Raw genomic sequence first — 25587 nt, 5'->3', positions numbered from 1 at the left:
TCCAGTTGCAGAAGAGTGTTCCCCCTTACTATGATCATAAGAAATAGGAGCATAGAGTCATAGAGATGTACAGCATGGAAACAGACCCTTCGGCCCAACCCGTCTATGCCGACCAGATATCCCAATCCAATCTAGTCCCACCTGCCAGTACACAGCCCATATCCCTCCAAACCCTTCCTATTCATATACCCATCGAAATGCCTCTTAAATGTCGCAATTGTACCAGTCTCCACCACATCCTCTGACAACTCATTCCATACACGTACTCTGCATGAAAAAGTTGCCCTGTAGGTCTCTTTTATATCTTTCCCCTCTCACCCTAAACCTATGCCCTCTAGTTCTGGACTCCCCCACCCCAGGGAAAAGACTTTGCCTATTTACCCTATCCATGCCCCTCATAATTTTGTAAACCTGTATAAGGTCACCCCTCAGCCTCCGACGCTCCAGGGAAAACAGCCCCAGCCTGCTCAGCCTCTCCCTATAGCTCAAATCCTCCTACCCTGGCAACATCCTTGTAAATCTTTTCTGAACTCTTTCAAGTTTCACAACATCTTTCTGATAGGAAGAAGACCAGAATTGAACGCAATATTCCAACAGTGGCCGAACCAATGTCCTGTACAGCCGCAACAGTCCAAAGATGTGCAGGTCAGGTGAATTGGCCATGCTAAATTGCCCGTAGTGTTAGGTAAGGTATAAATGTAGGAGTATGGGTGGGTTGTGCTTCGGCGGGTCGGTGTGGACTTGTTGGGCCAAAGGGCCTGTTTCCACACTGTAATGTAATGTAATCTAATCTAAAAAACATGACCTCCCAACTCCTGTACTCAATACGCTGACCAATAAAGGAAAGCATACCAAATGCCGCAACTCCACTTTCAAGGAGCTATGAACCTGCAATCCAAGGTCTCTGTTAAGTGTATAAGTCCTGCTAAGATTTGCTTTCCCAAAATGCAACATCTCGCATTTATCTGAATTAAATTCCATCTGCCACTTCTCAGCCCATTGGCCCATCTGGTCCAGATCCTGTTGTCATCTGAGGTAACCCTCTTTGCTGTCGACTACACCTCCAATTTTGGTGTCGTCTGCAAACTTACTAACTGTACCTCTTATGCTCGCATCCAAATCATTTATGTAAATGACAAAAAGTAGAGGGCCCAGCACCGACCCATGTGGCATTCCACTGGTCACAGGCATCCAGTCTGAAAAACAACCCTCCACCATCACCCTCTGTCTTCTACCTTTGAGCTAGTTCTTTATCCAAATGGCTAGTTAGATTAGATTACTTACAGTGTGGAAACAGGCCCTTCGGCCCAACAAGTCCACACCGACCCGCCGAAGCGCACCCACCCAGACCCATTCCCCTACATTTACCCGTGCACCTAACACTACAGGCAATTTAGCATGGCCAATTCACCTAACCTGCACATTTTTGGACTGTGGGAGGAAACCGGAGCACCCGGAGGAAACCCATGCAGACCCGGGGAGAATGTGCAAACTCCACACAGAGAGTCGCCTGAGGTGGGAATTGAACCCGGATCTCTGGCGCTGTGAGGCAGCAGTGCTAACCACTGTGCCACCATGCTGCCCAAAGTTCTCCCTTTATTCCATGACATCTAACCTTGCTAATCAGTCTCCCATGGGGAACCTTGTCGAATGCCTTACTGAAGTCCATATAGATCACATCTACTGCTCTGCCCTCATCAATCTTCTTTGCAGGACTAAAATATTTAGTCCATTGTGTTTGTTCTGCCATTCAAAAAAAATCACAACTGATATGCTTATGTATTTAACTCCACTTTACTGCCTGTCGCCATAACCACTGACTTCCTTGTCAATCAGTTGAGCCTTGAATATGTATTCAATGACCAAATCTCCACTTCTTTTTGGCAAAGAGCATTCTAAAGAGTATCAGCCTTCTGAGAAGAATTTCCTCCTTATTTCCATCTTCTATGAGCTACCCCTTATTTTATTCTGTGCCCTGGTTCTAGATTCCCTCAAGAGGAAACATCCTCACCATCTCAACCCTGTCAAACCTTTCAGTATCTTGTATTTCAAGTAGATCAGCTTTCATTCTTAACCCCAATGATTATATGCCGGTCCTGCTCAAATATGAAGCAAACCACAAAGCCTTCTCTGACTACTTCAAATGCAAGTATTTTCTTTCTTTATCCATGTTATGAATGTAGATCATAAATAATTAAAATTTTAAGACTGATCCCTGCGGCTTTCTGTCATACAGTTGGCTAATCACGTATCCTTGCTGATGTGTCATCTCCCAATAGTTTCAGCTTTTAGCTTTTGCAATAACCTTTGTGGCATTTGCTAGAATGCTTTATGGGTACCAAAGTACTCTATGCCTGGTTTCCTGTTATCCACCCTGTTACATTTTCAAAGAGCTGCAGTAAATTTGACAAGAACTCTGTTACTTACACAAAACTATGTTGACCTACCTGATTGCTTTATGATTATATTAAACTCCTGGTAGCACCTCTGGATGTTAATATTTTCCCAATGATAGATGCCAGGCTTAACTGAATTTGTTTTGGCCTTTTGTCTGTTTTTATTTAATAAAAAAGTGTTACATTTGCAGCTTTCCAAACCACTGGGGCATTTCCAGGAAATGTTTAAAGATTGCAATTAATGGATCAGTTATCTTTACACCCACTTCCTTTGAGAGTCTATGAAGCAGAACACTTGGCCTAAGAGACTTGTCACCCGTTAGTTTTCCTAGATGTTGTGATTGCTTTAAGTTGCTCTCTCTATTTTAAATACTGGTTTTCTACTATTCTTAAGATGCTTTTTATATCTTCTACTTGTGAAAACAAAATACTTGTTCAAAATCTCCTCCTGATACCATTGTCAATTTCTACATCTTGTACCGTAATCAGTACTTTTACAATAAACTAGTTTTTCGAATGCGTCTCCTGGTGTGAGGGATTGGGTGTTCATCTAGCTGCGAAAAGTGGTTTATTGTTTGCTTAAAATCCACCCATAAAGGCAAACTGACCTATCAGTTTTTGCAATTGGTATGTCCAGTGCTACCCATTTTGTAAACTACACTGGTTTGGATGATTCCTTTTGCTTTCCAGCCTCCTGATTTCTGATTCTACTCATACACACAAGGCAAATGGCCTTGCAGAATTGCTTTCGGGTCAGCATATCAGATGGCCTTGACTCCTTTGACAGTCCTTCGACCTTGTTGAAAACCTTCTGTGTATTCAATTAGGACTTTACTCTGGTAATCATTTTATAATCAAAAAATGTTGAGCCAATCAAGTTGAATCTTTCTTGACTAAATTTGCCCCATCAAGCTTCGGCTGGAGCCTTTTACCACAATCAGTGGTAACTGCACCAGCTGCTTCTCATTGGACACAGGAACTGAAGTCATATCCTTAATTTGTAGTGGTTCGCTGGTACATATTCTCGGTCTGGCTGAGGTTTGCAGAAACTTGGAAGATTGGAGTCCAGAGCAAATCTTATTAAAGGACTGGTTCTGCAATCATTGATACAGCTGCACTGATGTCAACCTCTATTAGGCTGGGTGACCATTTAATTAGACGTTTATTTTGATTTGATTTGATTTAGATTTGGATGTTGCTAAGCAATTTAAGCATTCCAAACCTCAAGGTGGACTTTCCAGTGTGTGCACTCACCTGGATACTCAAGTCAGGTCTCCTAGGGCACCATTGCTATCTCTTGTCCATACCGGCAGCAGCTACGTGACTTGCTGCCCGTATTCTGAAGAACTTTTTAGCCATTTGACTGAGGCTTGGCATTATTTTGGGGTGTTACTCTGAGTTGACGTGGGATCTCTCTGCTCAGGATATGTTCTGATGTGGAGGGGCCGGTTTTGGACTGAGGTGATGAGGCCAGAAGTCACACATCATCAGGTTATAATCCAACAGGTTCATTTGAAATCACAAGCTTTCAGAGCACTGCTCCTTTAACAGGTGAAGGAGCAGCGCTATGAAAACTTGTGATTTCAGATAAACCTATTGGATTACAACATGGTGTTGTGACTTCTGATCAGTATATGTCCTGCATGAGGCGATGCGCTTGCCTACACTTGTGTGTTCCCAAGCTCAGTAAGCCAGGTGAGTGTATCCACTACCATCAGATTACCCTGCAGCACACGTGCTCCACTTGCTGCATTGCCTAACGGCAAAGCCAGCTGTAGTGTCTGTTTGATGTCCAGTTGGGCTTCAGCTAGTAGGTGCTTTTGTGTGGTTATGTTATTAACTCCACACGATCTCTCAGCATCTTATTCAGGGTTAACCCAAAATCACATGCCTCTGCCAGTCATCTTAACCTTGTCAAAGCACCCAAAACTGATTCCCCTGGTTCTTGAGCTGCTGAATAAAACAGGTATCATCTCAGAATTAAAAGAAATCTTGGGGGTCATAATATTGCTTCACTAAATCCATCAATTCTTGAAAAGTTTTAGCTTCTAGTGCCTCTAGGAATGTTAAGCTCCTAATAACTGAAAATGCTGTGGGTCCGCAACCAATCAGAAGAATTACTTGTTGCTTTTCATTGGCCCCCAATGTAATTTGCACAGAAAAATTAATACATTCCTCCCACATACTGGGTCCAGGATCGAACCAGTCCAGCCTCCCAAATAACAGCATCATGCCAGAAATGCTTACCCCAACACAAAGAACAGTTGCAAATGAACTTTCTTCAGGAGTGTATTGTTTTCTCTCATTCCACTGAAATAACCACATGGAGGCCAGTATCCAGTCATTAGGTCACCCTTTACTCACTCACATGGACAGTACATGGACTCTGACCAACTTGCTCAGAGCCAGTCCCTAGAGTGAGAAGAGTCCCTGAGACTCTGTTTATGTCTGTCAGCCTGGATTCCCTGTTTGGCTCAGGTTAACAGTCCAATTTGGGAACTCCTGTTCAATGAGGCATAGCTGGCCAACCTTGTTCCAATCACTACACCGAGCATCAATGTTGATCTTATTAACAATGATTATAATCTCGTGACTATACTGACTTTACTCCTGATTACTGAGATGCTCTCCTCCACCTTATCTCCCCCCTTCTTTCTAAACGTTGAAAGCCTTGCATGTTCACCTACTAGTGGGGGTCACTTTACAAATACGTCTTTACACTGGCTATCCTATCATATATTTTTAATGTGCTATCAATTTATCCATTTGTTGCGAATTCTGAGTGCATTCAGGTAAAGAGCCTTAGGCTTGTCTTTTACCAATTTTCCTACCCTGGCCATATTCACTAGCTCTTGAGTTTGTAAATGTTATGACTGAAGTCATTGTAAACATTTGTCATTCATTTTTGTTTCACTTTTTGCTAATGAGTGATTTTTTTCACCCCAATAAAAATGCTGAGTCACTTTTAAAAGTGTTCTATTTAGGTCTTTTTTTCTCTTGTGTGCCCTTATCCATTGTCCAGAACACACCAGAAACGTTAACTCAGCATTGAAAATATGGTAATTTTCACTAAGGCATATTTTACAATATCTGATCACGTCCTTTCTAATAGAACATAGAACATTACAGCGTGGTACAGGCCGTTCGGCCTTCGATGTTACGCTGACCTGTGGAACCAATCTGAAGCCTATCTAACCTACACTATTCCATTCTCATCCATATGTTTATCCAATGACCATTTAAATGTCCTTGAAGTTGGTGAGTTTACTACTGTAGCAGGCAGTGTATTCTATGCACCTACTACTGAGTAAAGAAACTACCTCAGTCATCTGTCCTATGTCTATCATCCCTCAGTTTAAAGCTATGTCCCCTCGTGCTAGCCCTCACCATCCGAGGAAAAAGGGTCTCACTGTCCACCCGCTCTAACCCTCTGATTATCTGATGTCTCAACCTCCTTCTTTCCAATGAAAACAGCCTCAACTCCTTCAGCTTTTCATCATAAGACCTTCCCTCCCTACCAAGCAACATCCGAGTAAATTTCCTCTGCACCCTTTTCCAAAGCTTCCATGTCCTTCCTATAGTGTGGCGACTAGAACTGTACACAATGCTTCAAGTGCGGCAGCGCCAGAGTTTAGTACAGCTGCAGCATGACCTCGTGGCACCAAAACTCAATTCCTTTACCAATAAAAGCTAACACATCGTATGCCTTCTTAACAACACTATCAAACAGGGATCTATGTACATGGACACTGAGATCTCTCTGCTCATCTACACTACCAAGAATCTTACTATTAGCCCAGTACTCTTTATTCCTGTTGCTCCTTCCAAAGTGAATCACCTCATACTTTTCCACATTAACCTCCCTTTGCCACACCTCAGCCCAGCTCTGCAGCTTAACTATGTCCCTCTGTAACCTGGAACATCCTTTGGCACTATCTGCAACTCCACCGACCTTAGTGTCATCCGCGAATTTACTAACCCTTCCTTCTATGCCCTCATCCAGGTCATTTATAAAAATGACAAACAGCAGTGGCCCCAAAACAGATCCTTGCAGTACACCACTAGTAACTGAATTCTAGATGAACATTTCCCATCAACCATCGCCCTCTGTCTTCTTTCAGCTGGCCAATTTCTGATCCAAACCACTAAATCACCCTCAATCCCATGCCTCCATATTTTGTGCATTAGCCTACCGTGGGGAACCTTAACCTTATCAAGTGCTTTACTGAAATCCATATACCACATCAACCGCTTTAGCCTCATCCATCTGTTTGGTCACCTTCTCAAAGAACTCAATTAGATTTGTGAGGTGTGACCTACCCTTCACAAAACTGCGTTGACTATCCTTAATCAACTTCGTCTTCTCCAGATTACTATAATTCCTATCTCTTAAATCTTTTCCAACACTTTACTCAGAACTTAAGTAAGGCTCACTGGTCTATAATTACCAGGGTTGTCTCCACTCCCCTCCTTGAACAAGGGGACAACATTTGCTATCCTCCAGTCTTCTGGCACTATTCCTATACACAGTGACGACATAAAGGTTGAAGCCAAAGGCTTGGCAGTCTCCTCCCTGGCTTCCCAGAGAATCCTAGGATAATTCCCATCCAGCCTAGGCGACTTGGGTATTTTCACATTTTCCAGAATTAAAAATAGTGGGTGGCACGGTGGCACAGTGGTTAGCACTGCTGCCTCACAGCGCCAGAGACCCGGGTTCAATTCCCGCCTCAGGCGACCGACTGTGTGGAGTTTGCACATTCTCCCCGTGTCTGCGTGGGTTTCCTCCGGGTGCTCCGGTTTCCTCCCACACTCCAAAAAAAAAATGTGCAGGTTAGGTGAATTGGCCACGCTAAATTGCCTGTAGTGTTAGGTGCAGGGGTAAAATGTAGGGGAATGGGTCTGGCTGGGTGCGCTTCGGCGGGTCGGTGTGGACTTGTTGGGCCGAAGGGCCTGTTTCCACACTGTAAGTAATCTAATCTAAATTACTCTCACAACCTTCTTATGACCTTCAGTCCCATCTAGTCTGATAGTCTGGATTTTAGTATTCCACTTGAAAAAACTGTCTTTTTCCAGTATGAATATTGACGAAAAATATTAATTTAGCACTTCCCCTATCTCTTCGGACCCCACGCACAACTTCCCATGACTATCCGTGATCGGCCCTAATCTTACTCTCGTTATTCTTTTATTCTTGATATACACATAGAAAGCTTTAGGGTTTTTCTCGATCCTGTCTGCCAACGACTTTTCATGTCCCCTCCTGGCTCCTCTTAGCTCTCTCTTTAGGTCTTTCCTGGCTAACTGTGACTCTCAAGTGCCCTAATTGCGTCTTCGCGTCTCATCCTAACACAAGCCTTTTCGTCCTCTTAACAAGAGCTTTAAAATTTTAGTAAACTATGGCTCCCTCGCTCGACTATTTCCTCCCTGCCTGACAGGTATATACTTATCAAGGACCCGCGGTAGCTGTTCCTTGAATAGAGTCATAGAGATGTACAGCATGGAAACAGACCCTTCAGTCCAACCGGTCCATGCTGACCAGATATCCCAACCCAATCTAGTCCCACCTGCCAGCACCCGGCCTGTATCCCTCCAAACCCTTCCTATTCATATACCCATCCAAATGCCTCTTAAATGTTGCAATTGTACCAATCTCCACCACATCCTCTGGTAGCTCATTCCATACATGTACCACCCTCTGCATGAAAAAGTTGCCCTGTAGATCTCTTTTATATCTTTCCCCTCTCACCCTAAATCTATGCCCTTTAGTTCTGGACTCCTCAACCCCAGGGAAAAGACTTTGCCTGTTTACCCTATCAATGCCCCTCATAATTTTGTAAACCTGTATAAGGTCACTCCTCAGCCTCTGACACTCCAGGGAAAACAGCCCCAGCCTGTTCAGCCTCTCCCTATAGCTCAAATCCTCCAACCCTGGCAACATCCTTGTAAATCTTTTCTGAACCTTTTCAAGTTTCACAACATCTTTCTGATAGGAAGGACACCAGAATTGCACACAATATTCCAACAGTGGCCTAACCAATGTCCTGTACAGCCGCAACATGACGTCCCAACTCCTGTACTCAATACTCTGACCAATAAAGGAAAGCATACCAAACGCCACCTTCACTATCCTATCTACCTGCAATTTCACTTTCAAGGAGCTATGAACTTGTACTCCAAGGTCTCTTTGTTCAGCAACACTCCCAAGGAGCTTACCATTAAGTGTATAAGTTTTGCTAAGATTTGCTTTCCCAAAATGCTGCACCTCGCATTTATCTGAATTAAACTCCATCTGCCACCTCTCAGCCCATTAGCCCATCTGGTCAAGATCCTGTTGTAATCTGATAGAATAAACCCCACATTTCAATTGTGTTCAACCCTGCAATTTCCTTTCCCATCGTATGCATCCTAAATCTTGCCTAATCTGATCATAATTGCTTGTCTCCCAGCAATAACTATTCCCTGCAGTATATACCTATCCCCTCCCATCGCTAAAGTAAACATAACTGAATTGTGGTCACTGTCACCAAGGTGCTCACCTACCTCAGAATCTAACAGTTGGATAGGTTCATTACCCAGCACCAAATCCAATGTGGCCTTGCCCCTTGTTGGTTTGTCTACGTACTGTGACAGGAAACCCTCCCGCATATATTGGACAAAAATTGACCCATCTAAAGTACTCTAATATTTCCAGTCAATATGTGGAATATTGAAGTCCCCCATAACTACTACTTTGTTACTCTTGCTCCTATCCAGAATTATGATATACTTTCCTCTACATCTCTGGAACTATTCAGAAGCCTACAGAAAACTCCCAACAGGGTGACCTCCTTTCCTGTTTCTAACCTCAGCTCATACTATCTCAATAGACAAGTCCTCAAACGTCCTTTCTGCCACGTTAGTACTGTCCTTGACTAACAATGCCCATGTTCCCCTCTTTTGCCATTTTCTCTGTTCTTACTGAAACATCTAAATCCCGGAATCTGCTGCAACTATTCTTGTCCCTGCTCTATCCATGTCTCTGAAATGGCCACAACGTTGAAGTCCCAGGTACCAACCCATGCTGTAAGTTCATCCACCTTATTCCGGATGTTCCTGGCGTTGAAGTTGACACACTTCAAACCACTTTCCTGCTTGCTGCTGCACTCTTGCCACCTTGAAAGCTCATTTCTGCCCTCACTGCTCTCAATCTCCTAGACATTGGAACTAAAATTTAAGTTCCCATCCCCCTGCTGAATTAGTTTTAACCCTCCCGAAGAGCAATAGCAAAGTTGCCCCTGAGGATAATGGTGGTACTCTGGTTCCGGTGTAAGCTATCCTATTTGTAGAGATCCCACATATCCCAGAATGAGCCCCAATTATTCAAGTATCCAAAATCCTAACTACTTAAATTCTGATTTATCCACTTTTACTGCACTGTATTTGTGAATGTGCCTATCCTGCTATTGAAATATTTGGTTTTCATACTTCATGATAATGTGACATGTTGGCTATTTGCAATAAATGTTAAGAATTAGCCAAATTAAATATATGCAGTTCAATTTTTGTTTCCCCTGTTTGTATCCTAAGTTAAGTCATGTTCTGTTAACCTGTCATCCTTGTGCTCATTGGCTGTCTGAAACAGTGTTTTAAGTTTTGAATTTTGATCAATGTTTACAAGTAAGTCTCCTCTCTATTGCTGCAACTTCTACCAACCTTACAACCCACACAGCTATCTGCCCTGGTCTGTTTCAGACCTCCTGAGCATCCTCAGCTGTAATCACTCCATCATTTGTAGATGTGCCTTCAGTTATCAAAGGTCTTTGCACTAGAATTCCATCCATAAAACCCTCATTCCACCTTTTCTTTCTCCAAAGGAACTCCTTAAAATCTGTTCCTTTGACCAAGCTTTGGTCTCCATCTACTCGAGAAATTTGAAACAGATCTTGGCTAATATCGTTGCAAATAGTTCATCATGGAGAATCTGAGCGACCATTTAAAAAAGATTGAAATTTATGGGACAGTTCAGGTTTGCCTGGCATTGGAACATTCTGCAAGAGACTTCTGTCCATACCTGGTTTGTAAAGTTATAATTGCAGCAAACTGTATTTACTGCTTAAACAACTCACACCAGGAAGAAAACAATTTGCATATGTATAGGTTAATTCATTTGTTTATAACTCATATATATGAACTCATACAATATTTATGGGCTTTGAAAGATTTTTTTTGTCCTTGTTGCAAAATAACTGCTGTAGTGCATTGATGGATTAACTGTGCTTCAGAGTTTGAATGTACATGTTTGTTTCAATTATGTCACTTAGTAAATTTCATCAAAAATATTAAAAATCATATATTCTATTTTTCTTAATTTTTTTCAGCCTCGAGTAGTAGCAGGGTTCAGAGGCACAGTGCGTTATGCATCAATCAATGCACACAAAAACCGGGTAAGTAAAACTGTCTTGTTGGAAGGTTAATGAAGTACAGACATTTTTAACTTGTAATTCCCTTTTCCCTTTAATTATTATGGTATTACTAAAATCAGTACCAGCTTTCCCTTCAATATCATCTATGCTAAAAAAAAAGATGCATTGTAATGTTAATTACTTGATGAAAATGCAAGTAGAATGCCAAAACCTTGGATACAGGTATTTTTTTCCTGTTCGATTCTGGAAGCAGAATGCCCTTCTCCCTTTCATGAGCCAACAAATCACTGTTTGCTGCCTGTAGATTGTTTGGCAAAAGTTGGCAGAGCCATGAGCAGAAATTAATTTTGACTGATAAAAACGATATCCATAAAATTCCATCAATTCTCATCTATGGGGCATATGTAGAAGTGAATTCTAGTTTTTTTGACCTAAAACATGATATTCCAAATCCCTCATGTAAAGGTTAAGTCTGTTTTTGCAAAGATTAAAGCTCAAACATTACAAAACCTAAGTGTAATCCTGAAGATGATAATGATTTTGTTTCATTGTACATACCTGCAGTTCATAATGTTATAAAATCAATAACTGTTTGAAAATTGATATAAATAAATTGTCGTTATAAAAACAGGCGTTTAATAATTAATATGAACTAAATGTGTGGGTTTTTTAAATTTATTAACCTGTGATAACCTTCCTTGTATTTTACTTTGGTTCAATTCAAGCATGTTTGCCAACCTGTCAAATTATCCATGTAAAAGTCTGCTTTTTACCTTTTTTTTAAGATTTGACTTTTATTTCTGTATGTATGGTAATAGTTCATGTGGAAAATGATTCTCGTGTCTATGTTTGCTTACTGCACTTTTAAATGTTGCACCATCTCAACTGACGTTTATTTTCTGTTTCAACATTTGCATTGGGAACTGGACACATAGAGGACATTCGATAAATGGCAATGGAGTCATAGAGATGTGCAGCGCGGAAACAGTCCATTTTCCAAATCCATGCCAACTAGATACCCTAAATTAATCTAGTCCTGTTTGCCAGCACTTGGTCCCTATCCCTCTAAACCTTTCCTATTCACATATCCACCTGGATGCCTTTTAAATGTTTTCTAATTGTACCAGCTTCCACCACCATCTGTCTTCTCTCTTTTGAGCCAGTTCTCCATGTATTCCATGTGATCTAACCTTGTTAACCTGCCTACCATGAGGAACCATGTCGAACACCTCACTGAAGACCAATTCTTTTAATTGCTGTCAGGATATAGCCAATGCTCTGAGGCCAGATTTATTTATCATCCTTCCATGTCTTCACCTGATGAAGGAGGGTCGCTCCGAAAGCTAGTGTGCTTCCAATTAAACCTGTTGGACTATAACCTGGTGTTGTGTGATTTTTAACTTTGCAGAATATTATGTGAATGTGCATGCTGAAGGTATTGAAAAAAGTGCTGGAGGAAATGGATGTCTAAGGGAATGCATAAAATGTCAATCAATTAGATCACTTGTTCTGGATGGTGTCAAGCCAAAACTATTGAGGGGAAACCTGATATCATAGAAATCATTAGAATCCCTACAGTGTGGAAACAGGCCCTTTGGCCCAACAAGTCCATACCAACCCTTAGAAGAGTAACCCACCCAGACCCATTCCCCTCTTACTTTACATTTACCCCTGACTAATGCACCTAACCTACACATCCCAGAACACTATGAGCAATTTAGCACAGCCAAATCAACTAATCTGCTCATCTTTGGATTGTGGGAGGAAACCCAAGGAGTTCCCCTTAATTGAAGAATCAGTAACGAAGGGGCATACATTTAAAGTGAAAGGCAGCAAGTTTGGAGGTAATTTGATGAAAAACTCTTCCACTTAAAAGTTGTAGAGAGTCTGGAATGCACTTCCTGGGAAGGTAGTTGAGGCAGGAAACCTCAATCTTTCAGAAGTACTTGGATGAGCACTTGAAGTTTAATAACATTCAAGGCTGTGGGCCTAGTGTGGGAAACTGGGACCAGTGTAAGAAGTGGTATATTTTTGGTAGTGCAGACCTGATGCACCAAAAGGCCTCTTTGGAACTGGAAATGGAACTGGATGGTTCTGTGCAATTTATTAACCCAAGCCTGAATGTTGCCTTGCTGCATTTAGGTATGGATCCATTCAAGTATGTGAATTACAAATGTACTGAATACTGCAACTGGCAGCGAACACCCCATTTCAGACCTAACAAAGGAAGTTTAGCTATTGAAGAAGCAACTGAAGTTGGTTGGGCTTGTGAATCTTCAAAAGGAGTGTCCCACAGTAATGTCCAGGGTCTGAATTGTTTGGCCTCCAGTGACCACACCCAGCTTCCATTGTTCTAAAATGATATTCAAACCAATGGCGACTTTTCACCCCCAATTCCTATTTACTCCAATTTTATTAAACTCCTTGATACCACACTGTCAAATGCAGTCAGTTTCACATCTCCTCTGAAATTCAAATCTCCTGTTTGGGTTCTATTACCGTGGTCTTGGCAGAAAGCAATCTGACTATTGATAAACAGATTATTTCTGAGCATATGCTTTACCCCATTACTTTGATGAGAGAAGATTGATTGATTGAAGCAGTAATGGGCTGAACTGGATTGCCCTGCTTTTTTTCACACTGGACATGATGAGAAAGACCATCAAACCATAAGAGAGAGGAGCAGAATTAAGCCATTCGGCTCATGAAGTTTGCTCTGTCATTTGATCATGGCTGATGTGTTTCTCAACCCCATTCTCCTGCCTTCTTTCTGTAATGTTTAATCCCCATACTAATCAAGAACCTATCAATCTGTCTTAAATTCACTCAAGACAACCGAGACAAACTCATACTGTGGCAATGAGTTCCACAGATTCGCCGCCCATTGACTGAAGAAATTCCTCCTCACCTCAGTTCTAAAGGTCATCCCTTTACTCTGAGGCTGTGCCTCAGGTCCTCGTCTCTCCTATTAGTGGAAACATCTTCTCCTTTTCCAGCCTGTCAGTGTTCTGTAAATCTACCTCATCATTGGGTATACGCCAGTGTTGTTGCTTGACTGGAACTGGTTTTGATTGCATAGGATTTTATTGTAGGTTGTTGCAGGATTTTTTCCTTAACTTTTGCTATATCCAACTGTGTATTGATATCACATGAGGTGAACGGAATTAGCTAAAGACTGGCATCTGTGATGCTTGTGACTGTAGCTGGATTATCATCTTAGTGCTTCTAGCTGAATGTGGATACAGATGCTTCAGCCTGCTTGTCTGCATAGGCCTCTGCCATCATTGCGGATGAGGACGATTGCGGAGACACCTCTCTCTGTTATTTACCGAATTGTCCACTACCATGTGTAACTGGAGTAGCAAGATTTTGAAACTTAAATTTGTTAGTTGTATTAGTTGTGGAATGGCTTAAATCTGTCTATCATTGCAACCTCTGATTTTTACCATACAAGTTCTCCCCATGTTGTAGCTTCAGGCTGACATCTCATTTTTAAGTGTCCCTGCTACTGCGCCTGTATACCCTCCTAGAATTAGGATCAAGGCAATTCCCAAGATGTTTTGTATGTATATTATGAGCAAAAGGGTAATTAGGGAAAGGATAGGTCAACTCAGACCCAAAGGACAAAGTTTCTGTGTGGAATCAGAGGAAGTGGCTGAGGTCCTTAATGGGTACTTCCCATTGGTATTCAGCAAGGAGAAAGATATGGGTGATTAGTTTAGAGAAGGATTTGTTGATACAATGAGGCATGTCAGTATTTAAGGAGGATTTGTTGGGTACCTTAAAAGAAATGAAGGTAGATAAGACCTCAAGGTTTAATGGGATCCATTGCAGGGTGCTGAAGGAGGCAAAAGAGGAGATTGCTGGGGCTTTGACAGAGACATTTATATTCTCTTTAGCCATTGGTGGATCCCGGAAGACTGGACAATAGTTAATATTGATGCTTTGTTCAAGAAGGGCAACAGGGGTAATATAGGCATTAGTGGTAGGGAGTTATTGGAGAAGATTCATAGAAACAGGATTTAATTACATTTGGAGAAGAATGTACTCATTAGTGATAGTCAGCATGCCTAATGCAGGTGTTTTTCAAAAGTTACGAAGAATTGAAGGAAAGGAATGGATGTTGTCTACATATCCTTTTACTAAAGGATTTGACAAGGTAGGTTGGTCCAGAAGATTAAGTCACAAGGGATCCATGGTGAGTTGGCCAGTTGGGTACAAAATTGCCATGGCTACAGAAGACAGGGTAGTTGTGGGTGGGTGTTTTTCTGAATAATGATCTGCAAGGATCACTGCTTTGACCCCTGTTAATTTGGATGAAAGTGGCTATGATCTAATTAGTATGTTTGCAGATGACATGAGCATTGGTGGATGTGTGGATAGTGAGGAAGGATATCAAAGAATGCAAGATATAGTTCAGCTGGAAAGTTGGCCAAAGAAATGGCAGATGGAGTTTAATCTGGGTAAGTGTGAGGTAATGCATTTTGGGAGGTCAAAGGTGGGCTGAAGGACCTGTTCCTGTGCTGTTCTGTTTGATGTTCTGTGATCTTATGACTTGATGATCATGCTTAAGTGAGTGTCATGCCATGACATGACCAATTGTGATGGAATATAGTTCTACTGTTGCTGATGGCTCTCATGTCCACCTCTGAACTGTTAAATCTGATCTCAATCTATCCTATTTAACTCTCAATATGAAGGTGACACTTAATCCCCAAAGGACTGTTAGTAAGGCAGTCCTATTAGTGTTTAGGGTTAGGGTTAGGGTTAGGGTTAAGGTCACTATCAAACAGCGGGGGGAGAATGTGCCATTCTGGTTCCTAGCTCTTGTTTTACTTTTATTCTCTTTTGAATTTTCTATGGTGATTTAGTATAAATGCGTGGTCTCGGGGACCAGCTAAGAATTAATCGCATTGCTGAGATACTGACCTCAGGGTGAGTTCTACACGAAAGATTCAAGTGAATGCAATTTATTATTGCTAACCAGACAAATACTGTGCTCTGGAAGGTGCAGAGTTTGAGTAGTATTGGATCTGCAATGATCCAAGTGCATGGTGAATAGTGCATTTCATTACTGACCAGCTTTATTTGTTCTGGGATGTGGGTTTAATTCATTGGCAAGGCTGATATTTAAAACTGAGTGTTTTATTCAGCCACTTCAGAGGACAATTAAGTGTTAGTTGTGTTGCCTTGGCACTGGAGCCTATGCAGAGGTCTGGTCAGTTAAGGAGAACAGCATTCCTTCTTGGAAAGACATTACTGCATTGCAAATTTTTCTTACCTTCAAACTCCACATTGAGCCTTGTCATTGACAGTGAGGATTCAAGGAATCTCCAGTTGAACCCGTAATCACCATGCTGTCAGCCTGTGTTCTGTACTTAGAACATGCGACATTATTTATGCTTCTGAAGGTGTTTGGCTCCCTTCTAAGATGTCGATGGTGTTGGATGTTTAGTTACACTATGAGGCAGTAGTCTAATGGCTTCCATGAAATTGAAATGAAATTTTCTCAAACACTGCAAATTCATTTTGTGGCCTTTCAAAAATGAGTAATTATGTTCAAGAAACATTAGTTTCAGATGTCCAGTAAAATAATTCATTTAACAAATGCATCAGGACAGCTGTGCAGTCAGAGGATGACAAACAAATTGCTTATTCAGTGTTATGTATTATCATAGACAAAGGAGAGAAGATCTTTGGAAATCAAATCCCAATTTGCTCAATTACGATTATATCCATTGTGTTGACCATTGAAATTATTTTTCAAACTCTACTTTGCTCATGTGCTTATTGTGTTATGACAAGCGATGTCGACCATTCTCCTCTCTTGCATCATAAAAACCTTCATTAAATCTATCAAACTGAGATGATTTAATAATTTCCAATGTTACTTCACAGTTCTATCCGGTTGATTCATGGTAGATTTGATTTCATTTATGATTGTCAGATGTACCTAAGTACAGTAAACAGTTTTGTTTTGCATGCAGTACAAGCAGATCATAACATACAGAGATCATAGGGTGATTGAGCAGAGTGAGGAATACAAAGTTACGGCTGCAAAGAAGGTGCACAAAAAGCAAGATCAACATTAGATTTCCATTCAAAAATCTAATAACAGCAGGGAAAAAGCTGGTCTTGAACCTGTTGGAATGTGTTTTAAGCTTTTATATCTTCTGCCTGATGGAAGACGTCGGAAGAGATTATAACCACGGTTTTTGATATTCATTGCCTTTCCAAGGCATGGAGAAGTATAGATGGAGTGAATGGATTGAAGGTTGGCTTGCATGATGGACTGGTCTGTGTTAACAGCTTTTTGTGGTTCCTTAAGGTCCTAAGCAAAGCAGTTGCTGTACCAAGCAGGTAGAATGCTTTCTATGGTGCATCAGTAAAATTTAGTGAGAGTACTTATGGACATGCTGAATTTCCTTAGTCTCTTGAGGAAGGAGAAGTGTTGTTATGCCTTCTTGACTGCCAAATCAACCTGGGTGGTCCAGGACAGATTCTTGGTGACAGTCACTCCGAGGAACTTGATGCTCTTGACCATCTCCTCCTCGGCTCCATTGAAATGGATAGGGGCATGCCCCTTTCCATGTTTTTCAAAGTTGATGATCATCTCTTTCTAGTTTTGCTGACATTGAGGGAGAGATAGTTGTCTTTACACCACATCACCAAGCATTCTATCTCTTTCCTGTATTCTTTATGGTCACTATTTCAGTAATTCAGTATTTTAAAGTCCATTCATTTTGGATGCAGCCGATATGGTAAACTTTTTCTGTTTCTGGCTGTAACTGTCCCAATTGTTTGCTGGTGCTAATAATTATTTATTGATGTGTAAAATGAATTGTGCCAATAGTAGAGGCCAGGAATTTAAATGAGCTCTTTAACAAGTTATTAGCTTGGTTGATTGGCAGAAATGTGTGCACATAATTTTAAACTTGATTTTTCTAATGAGATATTTTTAAGATGATTTGCAGAATCTTCCAGAGAGATATCAATCGAACATTTGGAAAGCATTAAACTTGCTTCCTGTTTATTATAGTGCAGATTGGAATGCAGCAACGTAAAATGAAATTTCTTAGATTTTGTGAAGTACAAAATATAACTACACTAGTATTGACCTTAGTGCATTTCTGACTGGAACATATGTAGGAGCTGCATTTACTTGTCACTTGAAGAATAAATTCTGTAGTTGACCTTTATTTACAATCTATTTCATCTACCAGCCTAGGCATTCCTAATATTCCTTTATTTGCTTCACATCTATCTTGGGGAGAAGAAGAGCTATGTATAACCATTTATAATGTTTTATTTGTCTGTCAGAAATCCATAAATGAAGCTTCTTGGACTTCACTTATTAAACTAAGGATTGATTTTATTTGATTTCTCAATAGTTTACTCAGCAAACATGATGTTTCCACTGCCACCCTAATCACTCCCTCTTCTGTGGGGATTTTGTAACTCAATGGAAAATGTAAGATGGCTTACATAAGGAAGGTTACTGTTGTCAAGTTCATTCTGTCCGTTGCAAAATATAATCACTTAATGGTGACTTGGTGTTTATAGGCATTTCACATCTATGCAGTCAAATCATAGATTCGTACAGTACAGGAGTTCATTTAGTTTATTATGAGCATTGCAGTTCATTCTGCTGCTCCACTGTGTTCAGACTTCTGGCACTTCTCTTTAAAAGTATTTATCCAATTAACTTTCCAAGGATACTATATCCTGCACTCTCCAAATTACTGTGCTCCAAAACCAAATCAAATTTTGACATTGTGTTTAAAAAAAAACCTCATGTTTGCTTTGATTTGCTTTCCAGTCACTTTAAATTTGTGCCAATTGTTATTGATCCTTTCGTCATTAGAGATAGTTATGCTTTGTATTTAATCTATCTAAATTAAGTTTTCAAACACCTCTGTAAGGTGCCCCCTCGTCCTTTTTGTGCTCAATAGACAACAAAGTCGGCATCTCCAGTCTATTCACGAAAATTATAGGCTATGTATGTTGTCAACACCATTGCCTGTACAAAAAGAACAGATTGCACCTGAATTGGAAGGGGACTAATATACTGGCAGGGAGATTTGTTAGAGCTGCTTGGGAGGCTTTAAACTCGTAAGGTGGTGGGGTGGGACCCAGGGAAATAGTGAGGAAAAAGATGAATCTGTGAATGGTACAGTTGGGAAAAAGAGGGAGTCAAACAGTCATGTCAGGCAGGATCAAAGCAAAGAACGAGGTAGGATTGATAAATTAAACTGAATTTACTTCAATGCAAGAGACTGAACAGGGAAAGCAGATGAACTCAGGGCACGGTTAGGAACATGGGACTGGGGTACCATGGCAATTACAGAGATGTGGCTCAGGGATGGACGGGACTGTCAGCTTAATGTTCCAGGATACAAATGCTACAGGAAGGATAGAAAGGGAGGCAAGAGAGGAGGGGGAGTGACATCTTTTGATAAAGGATAACATTATGGCTGTACTGAGGGAGGATATTCCTGGAAATATGTCCAGGGAAGTTATTTGGGTGAGAAATAAGAAAGGGATGATCACCTTACTGGGACTGTACTATTGACCCCCCAACTGTCAGTGGGAAATTGAGAAACCAATTTGTAAGGAGATCTCAGTTACCTGTAAGGATACTAGTGTGGTAATGGTAGGGAATTTTAACTTTCCAAACACACACTGGTTCTGCCATAGCGTTAAGTGTGTACAAGAAAATTTTCTGATTCAATACATGGATTTACCTACTAGAGAAGGTTTAAAGCATGATCTACTCTTGGAAAATAAGGCAGGGCAGGTGACTGAGGTGTCAGTGGAGTAGCACATTGGGGCCAGTGACCATAATTTCATTAGTTTTAAAATAGTGATGGAAAAGGATAGACAAGATCTAAAAGTTCAAGTTCGAAACTGGAGGAAGGCCAATTTTGATAGTATTAGGCAAAACTTTCAAAAGCTGATTGGGTGTGGACGGTCGCAGGCAAAGGGACAGCTGAAAAATGGGAAGCATTCAGAAATGAGATAACAAGAATCCAGAAACAGGGTGAAATGAAAGGCTGGTAAGTGCGGGGAACGCTGGTTGACTAGAGAAATTGAGGTTTTGGTCAAGAAAAAGAAGGAAACGTATGTCAGGCATAGATGGCAGAGATCAAGTGAATCCTTAGGGTATAAAAGCAGTAGGAGTACACTTCAGAGACAAAAAGAAGACACGAGATAGATTTGACAAACAGGGTTAAGGAGAATCCAAAGGAATTACCTAAATATATTAAGGACCAAAGGGTAACTAATGATTGAATAGGGCTCCTCAAAGATCAGCAAGGCAGCCTCTGTGTAGAACTGCAGGAGATTAGGGAGATACTAAACATGTATGTTGCATCAGTGTTTACTGTGGAGAAGGACCTGGAAGATTCAGAATGTGGGGAAATAGATGGTGACATCTTGAAAAATGTCCATATTAGGTGGAGCTGGTGCTGTATGTGTTTAAAACATGTAAAGGTGGATAAATCCCCAGGACCTGATCAGGTGTACCAGAGAAATCTGTGGGAAGCTAACCATGCCCTGAGTTCATCTGCTTTCCCTGTTCAGTCTCTTGCTGAGATATTTGTATCATAGAGAGTCACAGGTGAGGTGCCGGAAGACTCAAGGTTGGCTAACTTGGTGCCACTATTTAAGAAAGGTGGTAAGATGTCTGTACCCCGACTAATACAAAACATAAAATTATTTGGCAGTTTTTCAGAATGCAGGATAAATTTTACAAATTCGGAAGTCATACCTGTGGAAGGATTGGTGGAAGTGCCAGAGCTGGAGGGTGGAACATAATTTCCTTTTTGGTGGTCGCAGAAAGGTTTTCTCTACTGGGAATTTTTATTACTCCTACCTTCCATCAGCTGTATGGAGCTAAGTTTGTGCAATTATTTGAGAGGATAAAGCAGGGCTTGCAGCAGTGGGAGGGGCTACCATTATTATGACTATGCCGCATAGCCCTGATTTAAAATGAATGTTCTTCCTTGGCTATTCTATCCTATGAGGATGCTCTCGTTGCTGTTACCCAGACAGGTGCTGTGGAGGTTTACCAGCTGGCCTGGATCCTTTATTTGGTGCCATTGGTGCCCCCTAATTAAATTTACCAAGCTGCAACTTCTGTAGGATATGGGGAGATGGATCTCCCAAACCTGAAGAGATACAAAATTTGTGCCCTGCTGGGTGCGTAAGGACTCTAGGTCGATATGGCTTAATGTTGAGGCCTCGCAGGCAAGGTGTCCCCTGGTCAATTTACTGGTTATGGACAGGATCAGATCTGAGCATTGTGAAAGTCCAATTATCTTAAATACAGTGAAAGCATGGAGGATAATGCAACAGGTGAGGACGTTTTCTGATATTTCCAAGTCAGGGATTATATACAGAAGACCATGACCAAGGCACAATCCTTCAAGTTGGACATAGAAAGAAGAGTGCTCCAATGTGGGGGCGCTCTCTCGGTTAGTACCATATATCATTTGCAGAGAGGGAGCGCATTGGGGGATATGGAGAAACTCTGTGGGATTTGGAATCGAGCTAGAAGAAGAAATTTTGTCAGAATCATGGGAAGAGATGTGGGAGAATGTAAAGAAAATCTCAATATGCAATAAAGCACAAGATATGCAATTGAAGATCCTTCACAGGGCCTATTCGGCACCAGAGAGGTGAGCAAAGTTTAAGAAATGATCTTCTCCAGGATGTCCCAAATGTAAAATTAGCATAGGCACCCTTACACATTGCTGTTGGACCTGGTACAAGATTCATGGATACTGGGGTGCCATAGTGAATGAGCTGGAGAAGTTACTGGGAATTGAAGTTAAGATTGATCTGGTATCCTTTCTTTTGAGACTGTGGAATCTGCTCTCTCTGGGTGTGCACGGGAAGAGGATATTTAACATTCTGACATATTGTGCGAGGAAGAACATCATCATGAACTAGATAACAGAGAGAAAAAAAGTGGGGTAGCGCAGACTTGTGATGGACTATGTCCCCCAAGATTATCTGACAAGTGTGGTGCACCAAGAAACAGAACAATTTTATAACACATGGCAGCCCTTTTTAAATTATATAGACACGGACCTATTGGCGATACTGATTAGGGCCTTTATATAACAGTGAGGGCCATATTTGGTGGTCTGCGGACTCCGGAGTTGGGGGGGGGGGGGGGGGAGCTATAATAACTGTTGCTCCCATGGGCGGCAACAGTGGAAGTGGAGCGAGTGGAGTACTGTAATATAATTTAATTTAATGCAGTTGTAATTTAGTTTAATTTCATTTTATTTACATCAAGTATATTTTAATTTGGGTTAAGTAAATATGAGATTATTGTATCCGTACAGTAATCGGTAGTTTATTGTTAATGTTAATGTAGTATAATAGTGCCACATTTTCTATTTTTCTGTATTTTTGTATTTTTATAATTCGTTCTTTCCTTTTGTAAAAGTAAAATTTTTAAAATAGGAATTTATAAAAAAATATGATAAGCAGAAGCTCGGAAGGGCTATAGACCAGTGAGCCTGACATTGGTGGTAGACACTTGTTAGAGGGAAGCCTGAGGGACAGGATTTACATATATTTGGATAGGCAAGGACTGATTAGAGATAGTCAACATGGTTTGGTGCTTGGGAAATCATGTCTCACTAACCTGATTGCTCTCAACAATCCTCTTTGTTCCTACAATCAAGTGAAGAAGTAATGAAGAGGATGAGGGCAGAACGATGGACGTGATCCACATGGACTTCAGTAAGGCATTTGACAAGATTCCTCCTGGTAGATTAGTTAGCAAGGTTAGATCACATGGAATGCAGGGAGAACAGCCACTTGGGTACAGAGCTAGCTCAAAGCTAGAAGACAGAGGGTGATGGTGGACAGTTGATTTTCAGACTGGAGGCCTGTGGCCAGTGGTGTGCCACAAGGATCGGTGCTGTGTCCACTGCTTTTTGTCATTTACGTAAATAATTTGGATGTGAACATAGGAGGTAAATTAGTAAAGTTTGCAGATGACACCAAAATTGGAGGTGTAGTGGACAGCAAAGAGTTACCTCAGATTACAACAGGATCTGGACCAGATGGGCCAATGGGCCGAGGCAGACTGAGTTTAATTTAGATAAATGCGAGGTGCTGCATTTTGGAAAGGCAAATCAGAGCAGGACTTGTACACTTATTGGTAGGGTCCTGGGGAGTGTTGTTGAACAGAGGCCTTGGAGTGCAGGTTCACACTCCTTGAAAGTGGAGTTGCAGGTAGATAGGATAGTGAAGAAGGTGTTTATTGGTCAGAGTATTGAGTACAGGAGTTGGAAGGTCATGTTGACTGTACAGGACATTGGTTAGGCCACTGTTGGAATATTGCGTGCAATTCTGGTCTCCTTCCTATCCGAAGGATTTTATGAAACTTGAAAGCTTTCAGAAAAGATTTACAAGGATATAGCCAGGGTTGAAGAGTTATGAGTTATAGGGAGTTATAGAGGCTGAACAGGCTGGGGCTGTTTTCCCTGAGGTGTGACCTTAGAGTTTTATAAAATCATGAGGGGCGTGGATAGGGCAAATAGACAAGGTCTTTTCCTTGGGTTGGGGAAGTCCAGAACAAGAGGGCATAGGTTTATGGTGAGAGGGGAAAAAATTTAAAAGCGACCTAAAGGGCAACTTTTTCATGCAGAGGGTGGTACGAGTATGGAATGAGCTGCCAGAGGAAGTGGTGCAGGTTGGTGCAATTACAGCATTTAAAAGGTATCTGGATGGGTATATGAATAGGAAGGGTTTAGAGGGATATTGGCCAGGTGCTAGCAATTGGGACTAGATTAATTTAGAATATTTGGTTGGCAAGGATAAGTCGGACCAAAGTGTCTGTTTCTGTGCTGTATATCTCTATGACTCTGACTCTACTATGGTGGCACAGTGACCTGCACATGTATAAACATAGCTTTGTTGTGCCATGTCATGTAAGCTGCCTGGAACAGAGGTAGTGTTGCCTATGGAGTGACACGCAGAGTCAAACTCTTGAGCATTGTCTCTTTGTCAGTTTGAAAACTCCGTGGTCATTCCATTTCTACCCAGAGTAGAATCAGGCAGATAATCCAGTTTCATTCATGGTACACTGAACAGTAATCTGAGTCTGCATCTGCGCAAGACCAGATGTTGAGCCTTATTGACATGTTTGGTCCATGGAGTATTGATCTTATTCTATTAAAGACTTGAGGGTATTACCTTCTGCACTGAAAAAGTTCCTTGTTACAGAACTGCCATTGGTCAATTATTCTTTTGGAGTTTGGAAAAACAGCTGCAATCCACGAAAATGGTTGGTTCAAATGCGGCAAATCCTCTTGAGGCTCTGTTGCTTCATAAATGTTGTTCAGAAAATGTTCACAGAGCTGCTGTCCAGGGAGGTGTCAGAGCATCTCTGAAGAAAAAATTTTTGCTGAAGTGATTAACACTATATTTGACCATCTTTGCATTGTCAAAGCTATTATAACTGCTATACCACATCCCTGGAATTGTTTGGGTATATCTCTTCTGTACTCTTCATGCCCATCCTAAAACATGAACTAATTGGACACAATGCATTAACTGGTGCAAAATTTGATTTTTGTAGATTTAGCATTGCTTTCATACTCTTATATTCTATTACTTTGTTTATAAAACCCAGGACCCCATATGGTTTATCAATAGTTTTGTTAACCTGTCCTGCCTCCTGCGGTGAGATCAGCAGTGAGCCTCTTGACTGATAGTTCTTCCCACTGCAAGTTTAGTTACCTCCCCTGATTGATACCATGTGTCAACATCTGAACTATCCTGATTGGCATAGATAGCTACCGTAATTTATGCAGATACTCAGAGTCTTTGGTGAATCTTTAAACCTACCTGGTATATGAAGTCTTGAGTTTGATTAATGATTTAGATTTTTAGAATGTGAAGAATGTTGCTTTGTTGTATCTTATAAGATCAACTTAAAAGTAATATTTGATTTTCAAATTTTAATCTTTCAGTCGTGGAAACACAGTTATATCAATTTTTTGATAATCTTTTGGACCATAGCCTCAATAGTATTAGTAGCACATTAATAACTTGTAATGCTTGCTACTGATTCTTAAAATGTGACTTGTCCATCAAGCTGAACGTAGAATATTGAACATTATAGAGCAGTACAGGCCCTTCAGCCCTCGATGGTGTGCTGACCTGTGAAACCAAGCTAAAGTCCATCTAATCTATACTATTCCATTATCATCCATATGTTTATCCAATGACAATTTAAATGCCCTTAATGTAGGTGAGTCCACTCCTGTTGCAGGCAGGGCGTTCCACACATTTAGTACTCTCTGAGTAAAGAACATACCTCTGACATCGCTCCTATATCTATCACCCCACAGTTTAAATCTATGTCCCCTTCTGATAGCCATCACCATCCAAGGAAAAAGGCTGTCGCTGTCCACCCTTTCTAATCCTCTAATCATCATGTATGTCTCCATTAAGTCACCTGTTAACCACCTTCTCTCCAGCGAAAACAGCTTCCAGTTCCTCAGCCTTTCCTCATAAGAATTTCCATCCATACCAGGCAACATTCTGGTAAATCTCCTCTGCCCCTTTTCCAAAGCTTCCACTTCCTTCCTATAATGCAGTGACCAGAACTGTATGCAATACTCCAATTGCAACTGTGCCAGAATTTTTTTACAGTTGCAGTATGACCTCATGGCTCCAAAACTCAGTTCCTCTACCAATAAAAGCTAACACACAGTGCACCATCTGAACAACCCTATCAACATGCGTGGCAACTTTCTGGG

General features: G+C 41.1%; 1 protein-coding gene across 2 annotated transcripts in view; it reads left to right on the top strand.

Annotated features, from left to right (window-relative positions):
• The window catches only part of LOC122553898 (tau-tubulin kinase 2-like), a 308413-nt gene that overhangs the window by 153796 nt on the left and 129030 nt on the right, over positions 1-25587 (top strand). For both annotated transcript variants that reach the window (XM_043698390.1, XM_043698389.1), the window contains exon 7: positions 10754-10819. In XM_043698390.1, the coding sequence (XP_043554325.1) occupies positions 10754-10819 (66 nt within the window). The remainder of the gene's footprint in view (positions 1-10753; positions 10820-25587) is intronic.

The sequence above is a fragment of the Chiloscyllium plagiosum genome, chromosome 10 (genome assembly GCF_004010195.1).
Source record: "Chiloscyllium plagiosum isolate BGI_BamShark_2017 chromosome 10, ASM401019v2, whole genome shotgun sequence".
NCBI lineage: Eukaryota > Metazoa > Chordata > Chondrichthyes > Orectolobiformes > Hemiscylliidae > Chiloscyllium > Chiloscyllium plagiosum.
Note: the sequence above shows the minus strand (reverse complement) of the source record. Positions and strands in the feature narration are given on the sequence as shown.